General features: G+C 44.7%; 1 protein-coding gene and 1 non-coding gene across 3 annotated transcripts in view; one reads left to right on the top strand and one right to left on the bottom strand.

Moving 5' to 3' along the window:
• Window positions 1-518: 518 nt before the first annotated feature.
• The window catches only part of Rpn2 (ribophorin II), a 42994-nt gene continuing 23390 nt past the window's right edge, over window positions 519-20122 (bottom strand). The window contains exons 10-18 of one of the 2 annotated variants that reach the window (XM_075962819.1): window positions 17094-17185; window positions 15179-15293; window positions 11033-11227; window positions 9954-10040; window positions 8042-8137; window positions 6371-6446; window positions 4675-4804; window positions 3286-3333; window positions 519-849 (exon numbers count right to left, since the gene is read on the bottom strand). In XM_075962819.1, the coding sequence (XP_075818934.1) occupies window positions 837-849; window positions 3286-3333; window positions 4675-4804; window positions 6371-6446; window positions 8042-8137; window positions 9954-10040; window positions 11033-11227; window positions 15179-15293; window positions 17094-17185 (852 nt within the window). In that variant the 3' untranslated portion in view covers window positions 519-836. The remainder of the gene's footprint in view (window positions 850-3285; window positions 3334-4674; window positions 4805-6370; window positions 6447-8041; window positions 8138-9953; window positions 10041-11032; window positions 11228-15178; window positions 15294-17093; window positions 17186-20122) is intronic. The other variant, XM_075962820.1, reaches the window with a different exon arrangement.
• LOC142845279 (U6 spliceosomal RNA) lies at window positions 16387-16495 on the top strand. The gene has a single exon (XR_012909843.1). It is a non-coding gene; the product is annotated as a U6 spliceosomal RNA (small nuclear RNA).

Below are 20122 nucleotides of genomic sequence, written 5' to 3'. Positions count from 1 at the left end.
TACTGAATACCAAATGTCCCAGTGCCTTCGAGTTACAGTTTCCAGGACTGTAAGAGCTATTTATCTATCTTACTAGTTATGTATTATTTATCGGTCCACTTATTTTACTGTTTATACATCATCTATATTACTGCTTATAAATGATCTATTTCACTGTTTCTGAATTACCAACCTACTACATGGTATTTTGTCACAGAAGGACAGGATGGAGGCAGTCAGCTTTCTTTTTGGAGCCAATTCCAACTCTACATGCCAAATCTAAACATTCAAGGCAAAAGTCTAGAGCAGGTCCTTGTGGTTGAACACAAAGGATCTGTAAATACAAGTGTGGCTCCTAAGAAGTGCTCATTGCCGGAGCAGAAAGGACACAGGCTTTTCCAGGCACTCTCAGTACTGCTAAGAAAGATGAGCAGAACCAACCAAAAACTGCTGAGACACTAACAGCCCGGCCCCAGTTACACCCTCACGTTGCACACTCTAGGATTCCTGAATGGGATAAACTCTCAACCAGACCTCAGTCCTATCACCATTCTCTTTATTCCAAAGTAGATGAATTACAGATTTCAACCTTTCTGTGTAACATCTGGGTAGCGTGGGACATTCACAGCATCTTGCCAGGCATCATGACAAAGGGACAGACAATCTGGGCCCAAACACATCTGCTCTGTAAAACAGAAAGTGGAAAACAAGTGAAAGTGTAGCCACAGCTCGACTTCTTTCTCTCTTTTTAAATAACAGACTTTTTCATTTTCTGTTTGTTCCCCGTCTTCGCACTATGAATCGTCTTCACTCCTTGTTCAACAACCACTTCAGGTCAGGTCTTCAACCTTCTGGAACTAGTGTGCTGTTCTGGAAGAAAAGGAAGACAGACACAGTCACTGATGGTTTCAACTGATGGATACGGTTCCTAAGTGGGACAACAGGGAGATCAAGTTCCTCTCCCACTGGAAGATGTTCCTGACAGGGGGACGGCCGTGTATCTACTGGTTCCATTTATATAGGCCCCATTTCATTTCAAAAAATAACTGATGCCTCTGGGGCTTGAAAACCATGAAGCAAATCTGACAACTAAGGAAGGCATGAGAAAGTAGAGATGAGGTAATTCCAGGCACACCCTCATAGTACAGGCCGAAAGACAGGAGAATTCAATCAGAAAGAGAGACAAGTTTAATCCTGCCGTACAGACTCAGCAGCTAACCCAATACAGAATGAGTATGAAAAATGGTACTTGGTTCACAAAAACCACTGCTTTCCTTTCTTTTCGTTTATTTTTCTCTCTCTCTCTTTTTTCTTTTTCTATTTGGTACATAGGCTGGTTGGTTGGTTTGTTATGGTGGGGTATTTTTGGTTTGTTTGTTTTTGAGGTAGGGCCTTGTTATGTAGCTCAGGTTGGTCCCTAACTTATAATCCTCAGCCTCCTGAGTGCTGGGATGTGCACTTCTCAGATGATGTGAGAATCTCTCTGCCACTTTCTTCCCACCTTCCCCTGACTCTCAGAGCTGTGGAAGCACGAGAAATTGATAATCCAAGCAGAATGCAACCAGGAGGTGACAGCAGCAAGCGCACGGCAAGCAGGAGAGGACACTGTCCTCGGTGGGCAGTGGGGTCATGGTGGGGACTGGAGAGATTATGTCTGTCTCACAGAATGGCAGGCTGCAAACCAATTGCTAAAGCAGTTCCCAGGAGGGTACACAGGCACAGTGTTGGGTCCTAAGGACCAGAGTGTATGCCACTAATTCTTTACCAATGCTCGGAAATTCCCAACATTAGGGTGTGTGCCTGGCAATGTCCACGCTGGAAGGACAGCAAAGGTATGAAATGAGGTGGCACAATTAACAACCCTAGAGCTTGGCCAGGAACGAGATCATCCATTATACCCACTCAAATCAACATGTGACCCCAGCCGGCAGCACTAAGCCATGGGGGTGGGGTCAGACTCGTGCCACAGGAGGGTCAGAGTTTTCAAAGTCAGAGTAAAGAATGAAAGAACTCAACAAGTTGCAGACGACTAGTTCTAAAGGCAAACACCTCAGAGCAACTAAAATTTAGGGCAAAACTGAATGGGGAAGGCCAGGACACAAGGGTGGTGGGAGAGACAGCCCTCACAGGTACAGGGAGCCTCTTGGACTGCAATGGGTCTATCTTACTGAGGCAGTAGTTGCATGACTACATGCTTATTTTTGTTCATTCATTATTTTTTTAGTCACAGGGTCTCGTATAGCCCAGGAGATATTAAACTCCTGATCCTCTAGCCTCTGCCTTCCAAATCCTGGGATTACAGATGTAAGCTACCATGTCTGGTACTACACCTTGCTTAAACCTGGGGGGGAAAGGGAACAAAAAATATAACAACAACAAAAAATCCCAACCCCCTAAAAATGCCACTTTCTCTCTGTGTTGCAGACAAGGTAACCCAGCTTATATTCACACTGCATTGAGAAAGCTTTAAACCCTCTGTTTTTATTGACTTATCCTATTTTCAGAGGATTAAAACTTTGGTGTGCTGGGATCTGCTTCCTCTCTTTGGCAGGAAAAGCTATTTCCAAGGTAAGGGATAAAAGGAGACATGATGTGAAAATTAAAATACCTCTGTTCTACCTGTGATTTAAGGCAGAGGTCGGCCAACTATGTCACACAGGCCCAACCCAGCCCACCTCCAGGCATGGGAGATGGTGCTATTGGGTGACAGCCATTCTCCATGAGGGGGATGAGCAGTCGTGACATCCCAGACACAAGGCTCCTCATCTACAGGAGCAGATCCATCACCCCACCTTTGCTCCGGGCCTCACTGACTGTCGACAAGAGTCCTCAGAAAGAGGACAGCTATGTGCCACACTCAGGTCCAGGCATGATTCTGCTATTGGCTTTGATCCATGGTTATCACTCAAAACTGAATCTCACCAAATCACGTCGTTCGGCCAAGTAGAGATTAGTGTTTATGGGAAGGCCTATAAGTAGTGACAAGGTGTGCCAGGAGTTGCCATGGGACCATTGTTTAGTGAATCCACAAAGTCTGGGTGGATGAAGAAGCCTGAATTAGACTTGTCTCATCCTCGCCTCTTGTTCTCACACAGGGTTATTGCATATGTACTAGAATCCCTGGGGAAATCGCCCTGGTTCAGTCACCTCATCCAGCAAGTTGTAAAAAGGCCTCAGAATTCAGCCTGGTGTAGGGAATGGTGGGGGGAATGAGTGGGCTGAAAACGGGACAATAACTAGCATGCAGGAGGTGGGCAAGATGGGAAAGGGAGCCTGTTCCTGGGATGAGCCGCCCTTCATCTTTACCGTAGTGTCCTATATTTTGCCAATCTACTGCTCTGCTCTGCAGCGATCCTGCCAAAGGAAAGAGGGTTTGAGAATCAAGAAAGGACAGCGAGAAAGAAACAAGCTGAGGACACACATGGTAAACCCGACCAGAGCCCCTGTCAAGGCTGGTCCTCTTCCCAGGCAGCACACATTGTCAAACTTGTAAGGAGGCTGAGAGGTTGGGGAGCCACTGGGCCGCTAATGAAAGTCATGGTTCTTCCCAGCAAGCACATACAAGTTGGGATTCACAGCAGGAACTCCTGCTGCATGGACTCTACAGGGAATGGTTTCCTCACACTGCTCTCCCCATGACTTTGCTGGTCTTGTGGACAATTTTCAGAGAAGAAAGAAGTTAGCAGAGCCCAGCTTTCTGCTCTTTGGGGGCCCAGACTGGCTGTTGAAGGGAACAGTGTTCTGCTTGGGAAACACAACCCAGCCCTGGCCTTTTCTAGATGCAAAGCACAGTGGCAGAGAGTGAAGCAGCCGGGGTCACCGAGGGCAGCTCTGATGGGACCCAGTCAGGAATGTTTGCACAGGGGCTCACAGTGACGTACTCCAAAGCTTACAATGAGATCCCACCCTGCCCAGTCATCAGTGGTCTCCTTGATAACACCCCTCTTGAAGCACAGATCTAACTGGCAGCCTGTTTAAGGGCATGCTACTGAGTTCCATTCTGCCAGCATAAGTCCCAGAGAGGAGAAAGCACGGTGCGTTTGAAAATGATTTCTTTCAAAGGTGAAAGCAATTCTGACCTTTTCTTATTGGCCTTTGCGTGACTGAAATCAGTCAGGTTCTAATAAAGTCAAATCAATGAGAAACACCTATGTGACATTTAAATTTGCCTCCAATTCTGTTCTGAAAGTCAAGCTGCCACCATGTCAAGGTCTGAGCATTTGTTTGCCTTTCAGGCTGATTCCTGGGTAGCAGTGTGAGCTGCCGCCAAGCCTACACGACTGTTGAGGGGAAGAACACAAACCTATGGGTGGGAGGAAGAGCTCTGGTACCACCCAGGGTCCCAGAGGTGCCACTCTGGGGGCACAGGAGGAGGGTAGGGTAAGAAGGATTCTCACGCAGCCAGCAAGTTAACAGCTTTTCACCACATATCTAACATACTTTACATGTAGTTACTCCCCCTTTTTCACGTGCAGGATGCTGTGACTTTAACATCTACGACTAGTCACTAAGGTTACTTTCTTCTTTAAAAGACCTGATTATGGCTTTTCTAACAGGCTGGATGAAGGTGTCAGACTTGCCCCTAAGGATGCCAATCATTCTGCCACATAGCTTTGTGGTCTCAGAGCTAGGCTGTCAGTGCCTATACAAACAGCTCTTACCCCACCCTGGAGCTTGGTCCGTCCCCAGCCTTACCTCTTGACTGCCTGCTGGGCCAGCATTCGATTGCCAGCCAGAAATGTCACAGTGCCCAGGACAGCCAGGTACTTCAGGGTCTGGAACATGTTGAGCTGAGTCCAGTAGACATACATGAGCCCCAGCATCGCTACAAAAAGTGTCATGACAACCAATTACACAAAGCAGTGACAACGGGGAAGAGAGAAGAACGGGGCTGTTGTGTCATTAAGGTCAGCATTTCTAGGCAGTTTTTATGTTTAACCTTTTATCTCAGCAGCAGAAAGTAGATGACTCAATATCCTTGTTTTTCAGCCTTATTTACTAAGAAATCTAGAGGTAAAAATCTGACATCAGCTACCTTACTTCTCTCTGAGCTACAGGCCCATTCCTGTCTACTTTTTGTTCCCTTCATGTTGGGCTATGCCTTTATAACATTTGAGATTATTTTATATTTCAAATTGTTAATAAAAATATTCAGGACATAAACCAATGAGTCATTTACTTACTTACTTATTTATTTATTTATTTATTTATTTATTTATTTATTTATTTATTTATTATGTATACAATGTGTGTATGCCTGAAGGCCAGAAGAGGACCCCAGACCTCATTACAGATGGTTGTGAGCCACCATGTGGTTGCTGGGAATTGAACTCAGGACCTCTGGAAGAGCAGGCAATGCTCTTAACCGCTGAGCCATCTCTCCAGCCCCCGAGTCATTTACTTTTCATCAGAATCATACCAAGAATGATTTGCCACTGTAGCTAGGATGTGAGCAAAGAGTCTTGGGAAGGCTCAGTGAGACCCAGGCACCGAGAGTCCTGGGTTTTGTACAGGCTATGGCCTTACTAGCTCGTAGTTCTCAGAGACCATATTCTCTTACCATCATATGGACCATAGTTCCTGTCCCAGTCACTCCCATCAGGGTTGAATAATGAGAATCAAAACGAGGAAATACATACAAAAGCACACTGGCACAAAAAGTCATGGCCCTAAATACATTTCTATTCAGGTCTTACTCCTAGTCTGACCCAGGAGAGCTGTCATTCAAGAACAGTAACTTAGTGGGGGAGAAAGGTCACCCTGCCAGATCTGCTCAGGATGACAGACAAACTACCACAGGGATGCTTAAGTATTTTTAAGGTCATGGACCACTGTGAGAATCTGATCAAAGTTACAGTCTCCCTGTCCTCAGAAAAATTCAGGTGCACATTTTCCTGGATGTCAAGAGATCCCATGGAGCACTGAAGTAGCCATGTTCTACGGATGCAGAGACGGTGACTTCTTGGAGAGGCAAAGGAATTAAAACACTGAACTTTCCAGTGAGATGCAAAGGCTTGGAAACGCTTGCTGATCTGGGAATTTACTGCCTGTTATGTGAAGGTTGTTTAGCTCTTCATCCAGGAGGATGTCTCAGTGTAAAGACATGCTAGGTGAGTAATCTGGGAACGAACAGGGCTATTAAGTGAGGGCAAATGGTTTGCCACAGCCCCTCCAGGACAATGAGGCCCAATAGAGTAGCAGCTGCTCTAAGCTGATGGGCCAAACAGGTTTATCATCATATTAACTGTCCTAAAAGGCCAAGAGGAAGAGGGAAATGTTATGCTATTAAGTCATTATAGTTAATAGGTTGTGGACCTACTTAATAGGGCTTTTTCGTGGCAGGCAAAATGTCAGAGGAGGTTAAATGGAATTAGCAGCCTGTGGCACTTACCAGCGTGTCCCAGGTGAAAGATAATTGTGCTAGGAGCAAAAGTGAAGTTGGAGATATTGGCACCAATCCGGATCCACTGAATGATGGAGAAATAAATGAAGATTAGAACATGAAAGAGATATATTAGACATGGAATAGTTCTATACTATGCCAGCACCAATCCAATGACAAGCAGCAGAGCTTCAAAGTTCACACACACTAGAAAGACAGGGATTTTCCCAGGCGACAAACACCCCATTCTGAGTCCTCAGGAAGAACTGTCCCTTCCTCTTTCTGAAAGGCAGTGGAGTAGCTGCTCTCAACTATGCTTGGGTAACTCCAACCTGAGCATCATTTTCAATGTTGGCAAACTCTTCTATTTTAAAAAAGGCAAAACCATGGAACCAAAAGGTCAGAAGCTACATTGATGAGAAAGTGACGACCAATACTTCCACTAAGTTCTCTAGAGGTTGGTACCATAAGCTATGGGCAACAGGAACATGTCCTCATAATGGACTCCGTGCTTCCTGAAACTCCATCACCCCAATACAAGGACACCCACATCCCAAGCCTATTTATGAAAGTCTGTGGTCACTCCCCTTTTTTGAAAATTAACCAGTTAATTTAAAACATAGGTAGCCTGTAAAAAATAATACCTAAATTTTGTTTTTTGTTTGGCCAAATTCTTTGAACTTTAAGGTTAGGTGTCTATGTTTGTAATTTTCAGAGAAAAAAAAGGAAAAAATTTAATTGGTTAAAATATATAACCTGAGTCTGGCATGGTGGTATATGTATTTATTCCTAGCATTCTGGAAGCAGAGGTTGGTGATCTCTGTGAGTTCAAGGCTACCATAGTCTACATAGCCAGTTCCAAGACAGTCTTCCCTCCCCCTACAAAAAAATATATAAAACAGGTGTAATGGTGCACACCTTTAATCCCAACACCCAGGAGACAGAGGCAGGGGGAATCTCTCTCTGAGTTCCAGATCAGTCTGGTCTGCAGAGCGAGTTCTAGGACAGACAGGGCTACACAGAGAAACCCTGTCTCACATAAACCAAAATCAAACAAACATATATCTATATATGTATGTTTGTATGTACACGTACACACACACACACCTATTAAAATTAGGAATTGTCTTCCGCTACAAACTCCAAGTCTCCTCCTCAAGGTAACTAATATTAGTATAGTTTTAAAAACTTTTTCACAAAGAGGATTATACTAAACGTACTTAACCCACTCCTTGCCCACCTCTTTCTGTAACACTGTTGGCATCAGTGTACAGATCTATCATTCCGCTAACTGGCACACCGTTTCATTGTGTAGGCAGACTAATTAACACTGCTTCTAAGTGGACTTTCAATTCCTCCCAGTTTCATGCTCCCAGGAAATCCGGAATGCACAGCGTGCTCTCCATTCTTGGAGCAATCAACACTAACCTCGGTGTTGCTCTCATCGACGTTCCCCCAGAGGATCTCAGACTACACTTCTGTCACTGTCAGCAGCTGGTAGGAATTTTCTCATGCTCCCTTTAATGGATGGGTTTATTTGGGGCACTATGGTTATTCTAAAACTTTCTGACTAGACCCCTCCAGAGCTTGCTTAGGCCAGAGCACAAAGACTCATTTAGAATGGCTACATCTCTCTTCCCAGAGCCAGACACACTGCCCATGCTAATTATGGTGACTCACCAGTGCAAAGAGTAGGAGCAAGGGCGAGAGAATGAGGGCTGTGAACGTGTTGGACACCACTGTGGGGGGCCTCTTCTCAGGCTCTCGGAACAGGTGCTGAAAAGAGAAGACACATCAGGAAGTTTCAGAATGGGCCCTCCCTCCTCAGAAGGGGCTGCCCGTGTACCAGCAACCAAATGCCCAGCATCGTGCAGAGGAAACACCTCCTAGAGGCTAAGCCTTGGGTTGGTTTTATGCCTTTCCTCAAAGGTGGCTTTGATCCCAGAGGTCTCTCTTCCTAGGACACTATTTTGGTTCCAAACAGAATACGATCAGCCTTTCTACCTCAAAGAATCACTGCCTTTAGGCGCTGGACAATGCAGACAGTCAAGGGCCACCTGGCTTGTGTCAAAAAGGAGAATCAGGCCTAGGGATGGCTTTGATGTTACACCCGAGGAGGACTCCGGGATTCACAATGTTTCTCAGTTCCTAGGCCATGTTACTCGGTCAATTAAGAGTAACTCCCCCCTCCTTAAAATTTAACAGGGCCTCATTACAGGTGGGTCTACCCTTAACTCACTCTTATTTCCCAGCCTTGGCTCTACAGATGGTCTGAACAGATTCCCTCTCCAGCTCTGCTAACTCCTAGAGTTAAACCAGAAAGCTGGCTAGCATGCCTCTGAGATTTGTTCATCTTTTCCTGAGCAAGCAGACAGGGAATTCTGAGCAGCTCACCTCAACAGCACGAGCTAGCACAAGTAGCAGTGATCTATTTAGGCCCAAAGAGATGTCTGGCCTTGAGACTATAGGCGAGTCACTCTTTGCCTCAGTTTCTAGGTAGAAATGGGAGTAGAGACAGCATCCATCACTCTGCTAGGCTTGTGACAATCCCATGAGGAACAAATGAGCTATAACACTCCTAGCTTTTCAAGTATCCGTCCTCCAGTGTCTAACTGCAGCCTCTTTTCCACTTGCCAGTGATCAGCCAACACAGCTCCATGAGAAGGCAGCTCTGCTTCAGGCTCCAGACCCTAAATTTTCATCCTGGCTCCTCTTTTGCAGACACTGCTGTTAAGAGGTTGCCAATGTTGTCTATAGTGGTCGCTGCCACCTGGTCTATCCCACAGATCACCCACCCTCCTTCAATGTCACACATAATGCTGCTATGTGCCTCTATTTTGCATTCCTAAACAACAGCAGAGAACATAAGGATTTAGAAAGAACCTTTCTACCCTGCTCCTTGAGTATCTGTCCTTCATTTTAGTGGTTGGAATTCATGACCCTCTTGCCTCCACCTCGCCAGGGTTGGGATACAGGTATGGGCCACAACAAATGACCACTGTTCATTATTTTAGCAGTGCAATGAGAGTAAGGAGCCTGTGTTTCACACTTCACACTCACTCAAGCAGGCTCCACGCTACTACGCTGACTGAATCTCAGTTCACCGAGGGACCCACTTCACTTCCTTGACAACTTTGTGTTTATTCGATGAAGGGTTTCAGAGACACTTAAATGCCTTTCTTCTCTTATCCATTTTGGTCCTCACAACATCCCATGGGATGGGATGGGTAGAATTTGCTTATTTTGTGGAACACAAGTGGTCTGAGACAGACAAGGACCTGCCCAGGGTATTAAAGCCTTGCTCACTCATGAGTTTTCAGGTATTAGTCAGTAGAGAGGATGAGACCTATACCTAGTCATGTCTCAGGCTGCCCAGGGTGATCTGGGATCTGATTTCATCTCTGCTATACTTTCAGCCGGAAGGTGGGACTGATAACTTGCCTCCGCCCCCAACTTCCAGAGACGCAAAATTTACACCATAAAGTATCATGCAAATAGGCCAAAGGGCTAGAGCCACAGCCCAGAAATTTGCTGCTCTTTCCTTGGGTCCACCTCGACTCTGGGCTGAGTGGATAACACCTTTGGAATATACCTGAATTTCCTGCTTTGGAGTAAAAAGGTTCTGGGACAGGACAGTGGAGGGAGCTTCTTCATCAGGAAACTTGATGACCACATCAGCCTGAAAAACAAGAAGAGCTTTCAGAGGCACAGTGTGAGAAGAGGCGGAAGCCATGACTGAAAAGGCTCTCTGTAGTTCAGACACTTCTCATCCATCAGCTGACAAATGGAGTCAGTGACAATATCAAGAACAAACCTAGCATTTGCTGAAAGTGCCTTTTAGAGCACGGATTCCGATTTCCCACCAGAATAGTGGGAAAGCCCCAGCTGGTGTACCGGTGGCGACAGCTGTAATCACAAACTGCCAGGTGTGCCAGGAAGTGTGATTTAACCACATAAAAAATGAAAATACATTCTTGTACAAAAGTATCTTCAAGTCCTGGAGAAGAAAAGAAATCTTAAAAAGAGCAGACAAAAAGGTGGCTACCCCTTCATCCTGCATGAAGACCAGCCTTATATGACTGCTGTATCTGCCCTCTACCATTTTCCTACCCCATCACTTCAAATTCAAGGCTCAGAAAAACCGAAGCCTTCACGTCCCTGAGAGCACACCAAGCTTCTTGGGAGACTGTTCCTCAGCATGTGTTCCCAGACGCAACTCCAGGAAGCCCTGTGATGCCTCCATTCCTTGTTCCAAAGCTGCCTTTTGATATGTTTCTATCATTTGAACTATAAAAACAGCAAAGCCTGGAAGAGTCATGTAACCTGTAATATAATCATATAATTGCTAGACATTATTAGCATTCTGCATAGCTACATTTCACCACTCACTGCCCTCTTCTTCCAAGGCTATAATAGATCTCAAAGGCCAAGACCTATTTCTTCATCTATGTATTCCCCACAGTGCCTTGAAGTAGCGAGAAAACCTCTGATAGATTATAGAAGTCTTAGACTGCGTATATTTCATTCATTTGATCAATACTTATTATGCATCCAGTCTGTGCTAAGCCATAGAGTGTGACTTCTGTACAGAAGAATGTAAGACCTCACAGCAAGGCTGCAGTGTGAGGTGCAGCACAGCAGCCCTCACCTGCACACCTAGCAGGCACATACCACATTCCAGAGAATCGGGTTCTTCAAAGTGGCATCTCCAATGATTAAGTAGAGTGTGTAGGTTCCAGAGGCAGAGTCAAACTCGATCTTTCTTTCAGAGGTGTCCAGTTCAAACTTATACACATTCTTGTTATCCGGCTCAGCAACAAACACTACTTCCTGGCCAGTCTTCTGGTTATGAAGTCGAACAAATGTCTGGAGAAAACAAGAAAGCCACCTTCCACCTGACCATCTCAGAACTCCCCGTGGGCCCAACACGGGAATAGAGTGCTACTCCTTTGTCATAGTGAGAGCTCTGATCTGCTCATGAGAGGGGAAGGAGCAATCACCCCACCCTAGTTCCTACCCCAGAGACAACTTTTTGCTTGAACAAGGAGAGGAACTGAACTTAGGAGTCCAGCCAATGCTTAGTGGCTGGGAGGCTGGATGCCCAGTTCGTGATGTTTGCCCTCTGCTGCTGCAGTTTCTTCTGGCCACTTTGCTGCCCAATTAATTTCTTAACCAGGGGGTGAAGAGAAGGGAGATGAAGGGCGGCTATGAACACTCTGCTGTCAACAGATAACAAGGCAGAGTTCTAACGGGAACAGAGTAGCCTGGTATCACAGAGCCTGGTCCTGAATACAGAGTGACCTGGCTCACTTAGTAGCTGAATGCTGCTTAACCTTCTTGTATCCTGACTTCTCTATCTTTAAGGCACAAATATTAACTTCCTGGGGTGCACTTGTGTGTAGTGCAGTGCCTGGTGAGTAAGAGCCACCCAGCAACCAAGCAACTGTAGCTACGGAGCCTTAGTACAGTGGGTCTGGGTCTCATCAGTTATGGCACAAGAAACCAAGATCTTCTGCCAGCGTGTGTTAGAACTGCAACAAAATTTAACATCCACGAAAGGCTTTCCTTTCAAGGGCATCAAGTCAAAGAACTCAACAAGACAAGAGGTTGTCTACATTCACAGGTTTAAGGCAAGAGCATTAAATGTGTTGACATAGGGACACAGCTAGAGCTGGACCTGCACACAAAGCAGAGGTCTCATTTGTGATCCCACATATCAAATTACTGAAGAAGGGAGGCCGCAATGCAGAGCATCCTGACTACAGTTTAGTCTTGTCAGGTCAGGGCGGAGTGGGGCACCCCTACTGCCATACTCATCTTCAAGATGTCACCCCTATGGGAGAGGCCACTTAAGCGCAAATTACACAAAGAACCTGGGACAATCCAGACAAAGCCTCATTTCCTTCTATTTTCTTGCCCTACCTCCAAGCCCTCTCAATTTGTTCTCCTGATTTCTTCTCTTCATTTCTTCCTGGTGCTATGTGGTTGGCAAATGTACTCAAGGAAAGAACTAGGAAATGCCGACGGGCTGAAATTCTTTTTTTCTTTCTTTGGTTTTTCTCAAGACAGCACTTCTCTGTGTAACAGCTCTGGCTGTCCCAGAACTCAGAGATCTGCCTGCCTGTCTTCCAAGTCTTGGGATTAAAGGCTGTGCCACCACTACCTGGCATGAGAAGCTAAAGTTCTTAAAAGCCAGTATGGGCACAGGCCCTGGCTAAACTGCCTGGAGTCTGGGGGTAAAGAAGGGTAGAAACAACAGCTAGGACTGTGGTCCTAGGGGCACAGGTACAGCACCTACAGCCCGAAGAAACAGGGTCTGCAGAGAAACCCACTTCAGTGGTTCACTGGTTCTTGATAGCATATCAGTGCAATGCACTGAACAAAGCCCATTTTGACAATGCTTTTCAACATTCAAAATATTTACCTAAAATTCTCTTTGTATAATACCTAACCATATATGTGACAGAGTCAAGAGCAGCTCTTGTGGACTGAGGGTCAAGAGATAGGAAGTTGGGGGAGGACAAGGGGATTTCTGGGGAAATGGCTTAAAAATCTTTTAAGCTTCTTTAAAAAAATCTTTATTGTTGCGTGTGAGAGAGAGAATAATATTTACATGGGAATGCATGGCACTACGTGTTTGGAGGTCAGAGGTCAACCTCGTGTAGTTGTTTATCTTCTAGATTTACGTGGGTTCCGGGAGGGATCTTAAGTTGACAGGCTTGTGTAGCAAGAACCCTTACCCACTGAGCCATCTTGCTGTCCCTCTTAAAAGCTCCTTTAAGTCCCAAGTTCAAATTCTAAGCATTATGAAATTGTTATCATTAAAAGAACCCTCCTCCCTTTGTGGTTGTTACTGTTTTTGGTTTTTCAAGACAAGGTTTATCTATGTAGCACTGGATGTTTTGGAACCAGGCAGGCCTTAAACTCACAGAGATCCACCTGCTTCTGCCTCTCAAGTGCTAGGATTAAAGGCATGTACTGCTACTGCTCAGCTAAAGGTAAATGGTTTTTTAACAGGGCTTCAGTTGATGCTAACATATACTGTAGCAGAAGAACCTCCTCTACTGCTTGATGGATGCAGCAGAGCTGAACAGGATAGGGGAGAAAAGCAAGTATTTCAAAGTGGGGAATGGGGCTGTAAAGATGGGCAAAGCATTGATACGCAAGCAAGAAAACTGGAAGTGAGATCCCCGGAACCCACATAAGAGCCAGATGGGCATGATGATCCACCTATAACCCTAACAGGAAATCCCTAGAGTGAGCCAGCTGGCAGAGCAGCTCAAACAGCAAGCTCCAGGCTTGCAAGAGACCCTGCCTCAGAGGACAGACATTAATAGAGGACATTCAGCACCAATCTTGAACTCCCACATGTACTCATACACATGTGAACATACAAACACCTACACATAGACATGTACAAAAGGGGAGGAAGGGCTAAGTTCTGGGATTACAAGTAAAATTATATGAACCTAAACAATATGAAGAGATGGCTCAATGGTTAAACCACACAGGGGCTTACATTTGTCTGCGATCACTGTTTTAGGGACTCTGATGCTCTCACCTGGCCTCTACTGGCACCAGTTACATGTGATGTACATACACACCTGAAGGCAAAATACTCTTTCATATAAAATTTTAAAAAACTTTAAATTAAAATACATAATGCCTTCTGTTTTCATAATATAAAATAGACACAAACTTGAAAGGCTATTTTTTAGAGTTCCAAAATAGAAAATCTAACTTTGGTAAGAACAAAAAACATTTTAGTTTTTTTTGTTTTTGTTTTTTTTTGACTAGGTTTTCCATTTCTTTCAAAGTTGTTTCAGGCCAGACAGTGGTGTATGCCATTGTTTGATCCTACCACATTCAGGAAGCAAAGGTAGGCATATCTCTGAGTTCCAGGACAGTCAGGGCTATACAGAGAAATCCTGTCTTGGAAACAAACAAAACAACAACCCTGCCCCCTCCCCAAATTGTTTCAAAAAGAATTAAAAAAAAAACCAACAACAACAAAAAAAAAACCAGTCCTCTCAGGGCTGGAGAGATGGCTCAGTGGTTAAGAGCACTAACTGCTCTTCCAGAGGACATGGGTTCAATTCCCAGCACCCAAATAACAGCTCACAACTGTCTAAAGATCCAGTTCCAGGGGATCTGACACCTTCATACCAATGCACATAAAAGTTAAATAAACTATAAGAAATGTTTTTTTTAAAGTCCTCTCAAGTGTTAATCTGCCTTGAATACATCTTCTAAATGTATTTACTTCATTTTATATATTTAAGTGTTTTGTCCGTGAGTATGACAGTCAACTGCCTGTGTGCCTGTGGCTGTGGAGACCTGAAGGGGGTGCTGGAGCTTCTGGAACTGGAGTTGCAGATAACTGTAAGCAGTTATGTGTATAAGTGCAGGGAGCCAAACCCTGGTTCTCCACAGGAGCAAAAGTACTCTCCAGCTTCCGCCCCCCCCCCCCTTTCGGGAAGTGCTCTACCACTAAGCTCAACCCCAGCCCTCCTCTGCCTTGTATTTTAAAATGATCTCACGAATCTGCCAGGCTTGTCTTGAATCACCTGATAGCCTAGGAAAGACTTGAACTTATTTATCTTCCTGCCTCAGCTATCCCAAGCGCTAGCTATGATTACAGGTGTAAGCTAATGAGCTCAGCTAATGGGTCACAATCGCTACAAAGGGAGTAGTGTGTCACACAAGACAAGTCAGGCTCTGAAAGCAGGAATCTGATGTTTGCTTGCATCTGTGTCAGAGTCTCACTGCTCTGGTGTACATTAGATTTCTGGACAGAAGAACAGGGCTCTTTCTGACCTGGTGAGGGGTGAGCTCTGCACCAGTGTTCACATCTACCAACTGGAAGAACAGGGCGAAGTTCTGATGGCTGTCCGCGATGAATGGACCCTTGGCTTTGGCTGGGTACATCACCCTGAAAGAGATATCATATAGTTAGACTTCTGATAGGGTTTCCCTGTCTAAGAACAGGCATTAGTGCCCAACTGTCCCTGTCCTATTTTACCACTTCCATGAAATGTACAGAAATATCTGTGCCCTAGAGGCAAAGTGGAGCAATAAAGTCAGACTGAAGAGGCATTCTCTTTCTGTCTTTCTGTGTCTCTCTTTCTCTCTCTGGTGGGAGATAGAACTCACAAGGTAGACCAGAAAGCTTGACCAGACCACTGAGCTACAATCTCAGGCACAGGCCAGGACTGAGAACAGCAGAGAAAACTTTAATCAGGGTCTAGGAACAATGCCCTGTGAGAATGTCTACCTCCAGGCCTTTACTTCAATAACCCATGCTCTTAACTGGCCCAGCTCAGGTGCAGGGAGCCTGTGTGCACCACTGCAGGACTAGCAGGATGCAGAGGGACAGTTATAGATTGATGCTAGCAACAGCGAGGTTGATGAGCAGGGAGTGTGGGAGCAAAGGAAAGAAGGGAATGTTGGGCTTTCTCTATTTTATGCTTTGTTTCCTGGACTGTTTCAATTTATTTTTCTGCTACGAAATTGGGTTTTAAAAAGTCATTTTCTCAAAAGGCAGACTTGATGAGAAAAGCTGTTTTTTCCATGGCTATCTCCTGGGACTGAAGAGAAAGACCGCCAAGGGACCAACAAGCCAAATGGTTTACAAAGCTCACACCTGGCTTTGTTTTATACTTTTGGTTTATATTTACTCACCAAAACCAACTCTACGAGAAATAACTTTGCAATTACTCTTACAGACATTTTATTTTAGTGCATTCTCAAATAGTGTTCATATCTCCACTGTCACTACAGCAACAACCATGTCAGGGACAGGAAGTCCAGATCTACATGACTTACAAGGAGTGAGTCTGGCTTAAAGCATTCACTGCCTTCAAAACAGCTCCAGGGTTCAGCTATCTGCTTCTAGAGCCACTCCATCCGAGTAAAGCTGGGATCTGAACTACACCCGAGAGAGCGACAGAAGAGGGGCATATCTGATGCTGACAAATGGCCTTCACCAGGCATCCTGGCTATCTCTAATCAAATGGCAATGGCTGATGCTCACTTTAGCACATGTACTAAACACTGGTCACTATACAGAGATAAGATTAGCATGACCCTTGTGGCAAAGATGACACAGAAATTTATGAAATGTTCAATATTAAAAAATATTAATGGTTACCTAGGAGGTTACATTTAATAATAATAAAAAATAAGGACACCAAGCTGTGCTTTGGTTCAGCAGGAGCAAGTGCTGTGGTCATTAGTGGTGCTTTTTGTGGGTACGGAAGGGAAGCAGGAGTCTCACAGAGAGGTTGAAGGCTTTCCAAGGTCTAGACTTTTAGTTTTTCCCACAGCCCACAATTTCCATGAGGCCATACCAAAAGCTAATTCAGGACTCTGAATTAGACGGCAGTAAAATACAAATGAATCTACTGTTTCCTTTTTTAAGTATGTCTCCTTACTAGAAAGAAAGGTTATCTGAACTAAATAACGTGAATGACAGAGTGGACTCAAGGGTTAGAGCCTGAGGTAACAAGTGTTGTTGGCTCACGGACTAAACATAGTACAAACAATCCCCACATCTGCTTACACACCCACCAGAATCCCTAGAGTACACCACACCACTGCAACTGCATTCTCTTGGGATAGGATAGGGTCACTGCCACCAAGGAAATACCACCTGGAGGGGCACAGTGCCTAGTTTGTTCTTTCCAGCTCTGAAGCCTGGGAGTCCCCAGTATGTAGGTGGCACCCCACTTACCGGGTAGTTTTGGGGGCAATGCTCTGATCCTTATCCACAGTGGAAAGATCGACATTTGTGATGCCAACTTCAGTGGAGATCTTGACTCTAAGCTGCAGCAAAACAGAAGACATTCATCAAGTCAGCGGGTAGGCACGAGAGAGCTACTGTATACCAAAAGTCTATGCGTGCGCATGCGTGCCTGTATGTATCTGCATTGGTAGGTAAGGACCACCACTGAAACACACCCACAAACCAACACTCTCTTCTTCCTTCCTTTCTTTCTGACGCGACCTCAGGTGGCCTGGGCTGGCCTTGAACTGTGTGACCAAAGATAACCTTGCACTTGTGAACCTTTTGCTTCCACCTCCTGAATGTCTGACGTAGAAGGGTGTGCCACCACATCTGATTTCATGTGGATTGAAGCTAGGGTTTTGTGTAAAAATGGCAAGTGCTCCACCAACTGAGTTATACCACTGCTTTAAAACAGTCTTTTCTTAAAAGTGAATAAAAGCAGGAAAAGAATTCTAGGACAGGAGTCTTTAAGAACATAGTAAAAGCGACCTGCCAGGTCAAAAGGCATTTCACACCACTCCCATCCTGAGCCCTAAAAGGTAAGGTCTTGTCTATTGTTCCTTTCTCACTTCTCTGGCTTTGGTATGTATTTAAAAAGGAGTGAGAAGCACTTGGGAGGTAGAGGCAGGCGGATCTCTGTGAGTTCGAGACCAGCCTGGTCTACAGAGCTAGTTCCAGGACATGCTCCAAAGCCGCAGAGAAACCCTGTCTCGAAAAACCAAACCGAAAAAAAAAAAAAAAAAGGAGGAAGTAAAAAGTCCTTTGAAATAAATATAGGGCTGAGTGGTGGTGAACGCCTTTAATTCCAGTACTTAGGAGGCAAAGGCAGGTGGATCTCTGTGAGTTCGAGGCCAGCCTGGTCTATTGAGCGAGTTCCAGTATAGCCAGGGTTACACAGAGAAACCCTGTCTTGGAAAAATCAACCAACCAACCAAACAAACAAATAAATGAGGGAGAATTTCTTACATAGTAATGTTTAAATAATTCATGCCACTAAGTACTAACAACAGAAGAGATTTACTTAGTATTTACTCAACGAAAGGCACTGGCTTTGTACAGCCATGTCAATCTGCACAACAGGAAGTAGACTGAAGAGGTCATGCACTCCTGCTCAGGCACTCACAATCCACATGCCAAGGTTCCTCACTATCATCCTTTCTATGAAGATATAAGATGCCATGGTGGCTCTCTATGCTGTTCATCAAGTACTTCCACTCTCTGCTGTACACGTGTCAGCGCGCTATGGCCTTTGTCACCTTTGGAGTCTCAGAGGGGCACATGATTTGCTTTGATCAATGAAATGTGAGCAGAAGTGAAATTAGAATCACGAATACAGTGTCCAGACACAGGCTTGCTCCTTTAGGCAAGCTTCCTGAGTAAGGATGAAAGGAAACAGGGCATCCAACTAACTCACTAAAGACACCTACAAAAAAGAACCCTTGGTTGCATGAAGTAAGAGAGATCTGGAGTCTGTTCTAAGTACAAGTCAGACCATCCTGGCTCTTCCTTTATAAAAATTTCCAAAAAGAGGAGCTAGTTAATGCCAGAAAATAGTCTATTCATTGGGGATTTTCCAGTTAAAAATCTAAATCTGAGGGACTGGAGAGATGGCTCAGAGGTTAAGAGCACTGCCTGCTCTTCCGGAGGTCCTGAGTTCAATTCCCAGCAACCACATGGTGGCTCACAACCATCTGTAATGAGATCTGGTGCCTTCTTCTGGCCTGTAGGCATACATGCAGGCAGAACACTGTATACATAATAAAGAAACCTTTAAGAATAAAAAATCTAAATTTGAATGTGTAAATTATGCAAACCCAAGGCACATTTATGTGCAAACGGATCCGTGAGCCTTCCAAACATGATAGGCTTTGAGTGTAACTCAGAAATTCTAGGCAAATTCAACGGTTTCATCTAAGTGTCAAGATCAAGCAATAGAGAGCGGCCTGTGCAGATAATGAAAGGAGAGCCTTGACATTTTTCAAAATGCTACATCAAGGCTTGACAGCCGCAAATCAAGGGCAAAAAAGGAAAAATTAAAGTAACCATTTTCAGCAGTCTTCTTTCCTGCTTCAATAAAAACTGTTTTGTGACAGCAGCCTCAATTATCTGGCTAAATAGAGTTTTCTATTTTGCCTAAGAAAACTTTTGAATGTGAAAGATTTATCAGAAGCCGTGGGACATCACCTCTACTCGTGGATATGCAACTGGCAGACTTATACTTGGCATCACTCCCCGGCAATGAGCTAGGCTTGGTGGTTATGGCAGCAGAGGAAAGAGATGCAGGCCATCCAATGGAATAAGGCAAGCCATGGGAAGAACTAAAGGCCTCACAGACCTCACCACTCACAGGTTCAGAATCAGAGCCAGCTTTCCTATACAAAGTCAGGTCCAGAGAGGTTCTGGGCAATTTCTCCAAGATAGGGTTTCTTTGTGTAGCCTTGGCTGTTTCAGAACTCCGTAGACTAGGTTGGCTTCGAACTCAGATGTATGGAGGTCACAGGACAATTTGTGAGAACTGGCTATCTCCTTCCACAACTCACCATTTTGTCAGCCTCTTAAAAGATATAAAAAGAGCAGGGCTAGGGAAATGGCTCACTGTGAAGTGTCACAGTCCCATATAAAAGATGGTATGGAAGTATGTATCTGTAACACCAGCACTGTGTGTGTGTGTGTGTGTATACACGCAAATGCAGAGACAGGTAGACTCTGGGAAATTCAGTAGACAGCCAGTCAGTCAGTCAGCCAAGACAAAATGGCAAGCTCCAGATTCAGTGAGACCCTGTCCTGAATGACAGCTAGACAGTGATAGAGAAAGACATCTAAAATGTGGACTTGTGATTTTTAAATATACACACACATGTAGCACACTAGCACACAGTCTACACATATGCATGCACCAAACATATACTAAAAAAAAAATCCAACCCCGTAATCTAGAAAAAGCTTTAAAATTTGTGTGCATTAAGAGGCCATAA

Source organism: Microtus pennsylvanicus, chromosome 2 (assembly GCF_037038515.1).
Source record: "Microtus pennsylvanicus isolate mMicPen1 chromosome 2, mMicPen1.hap1, whole genome shotgun sequence".
Lineage (NCBI taxonomy): Eukaryota > Metazoa > Chordata > Mammalia > Rodentia > Cricetidae > Microtus > Microtus pennsylvanicus.
Note: the sequence above shows the minus strand (reverse complement) of the source record. Positions and strands in the feature narration are given on the sequence as shown.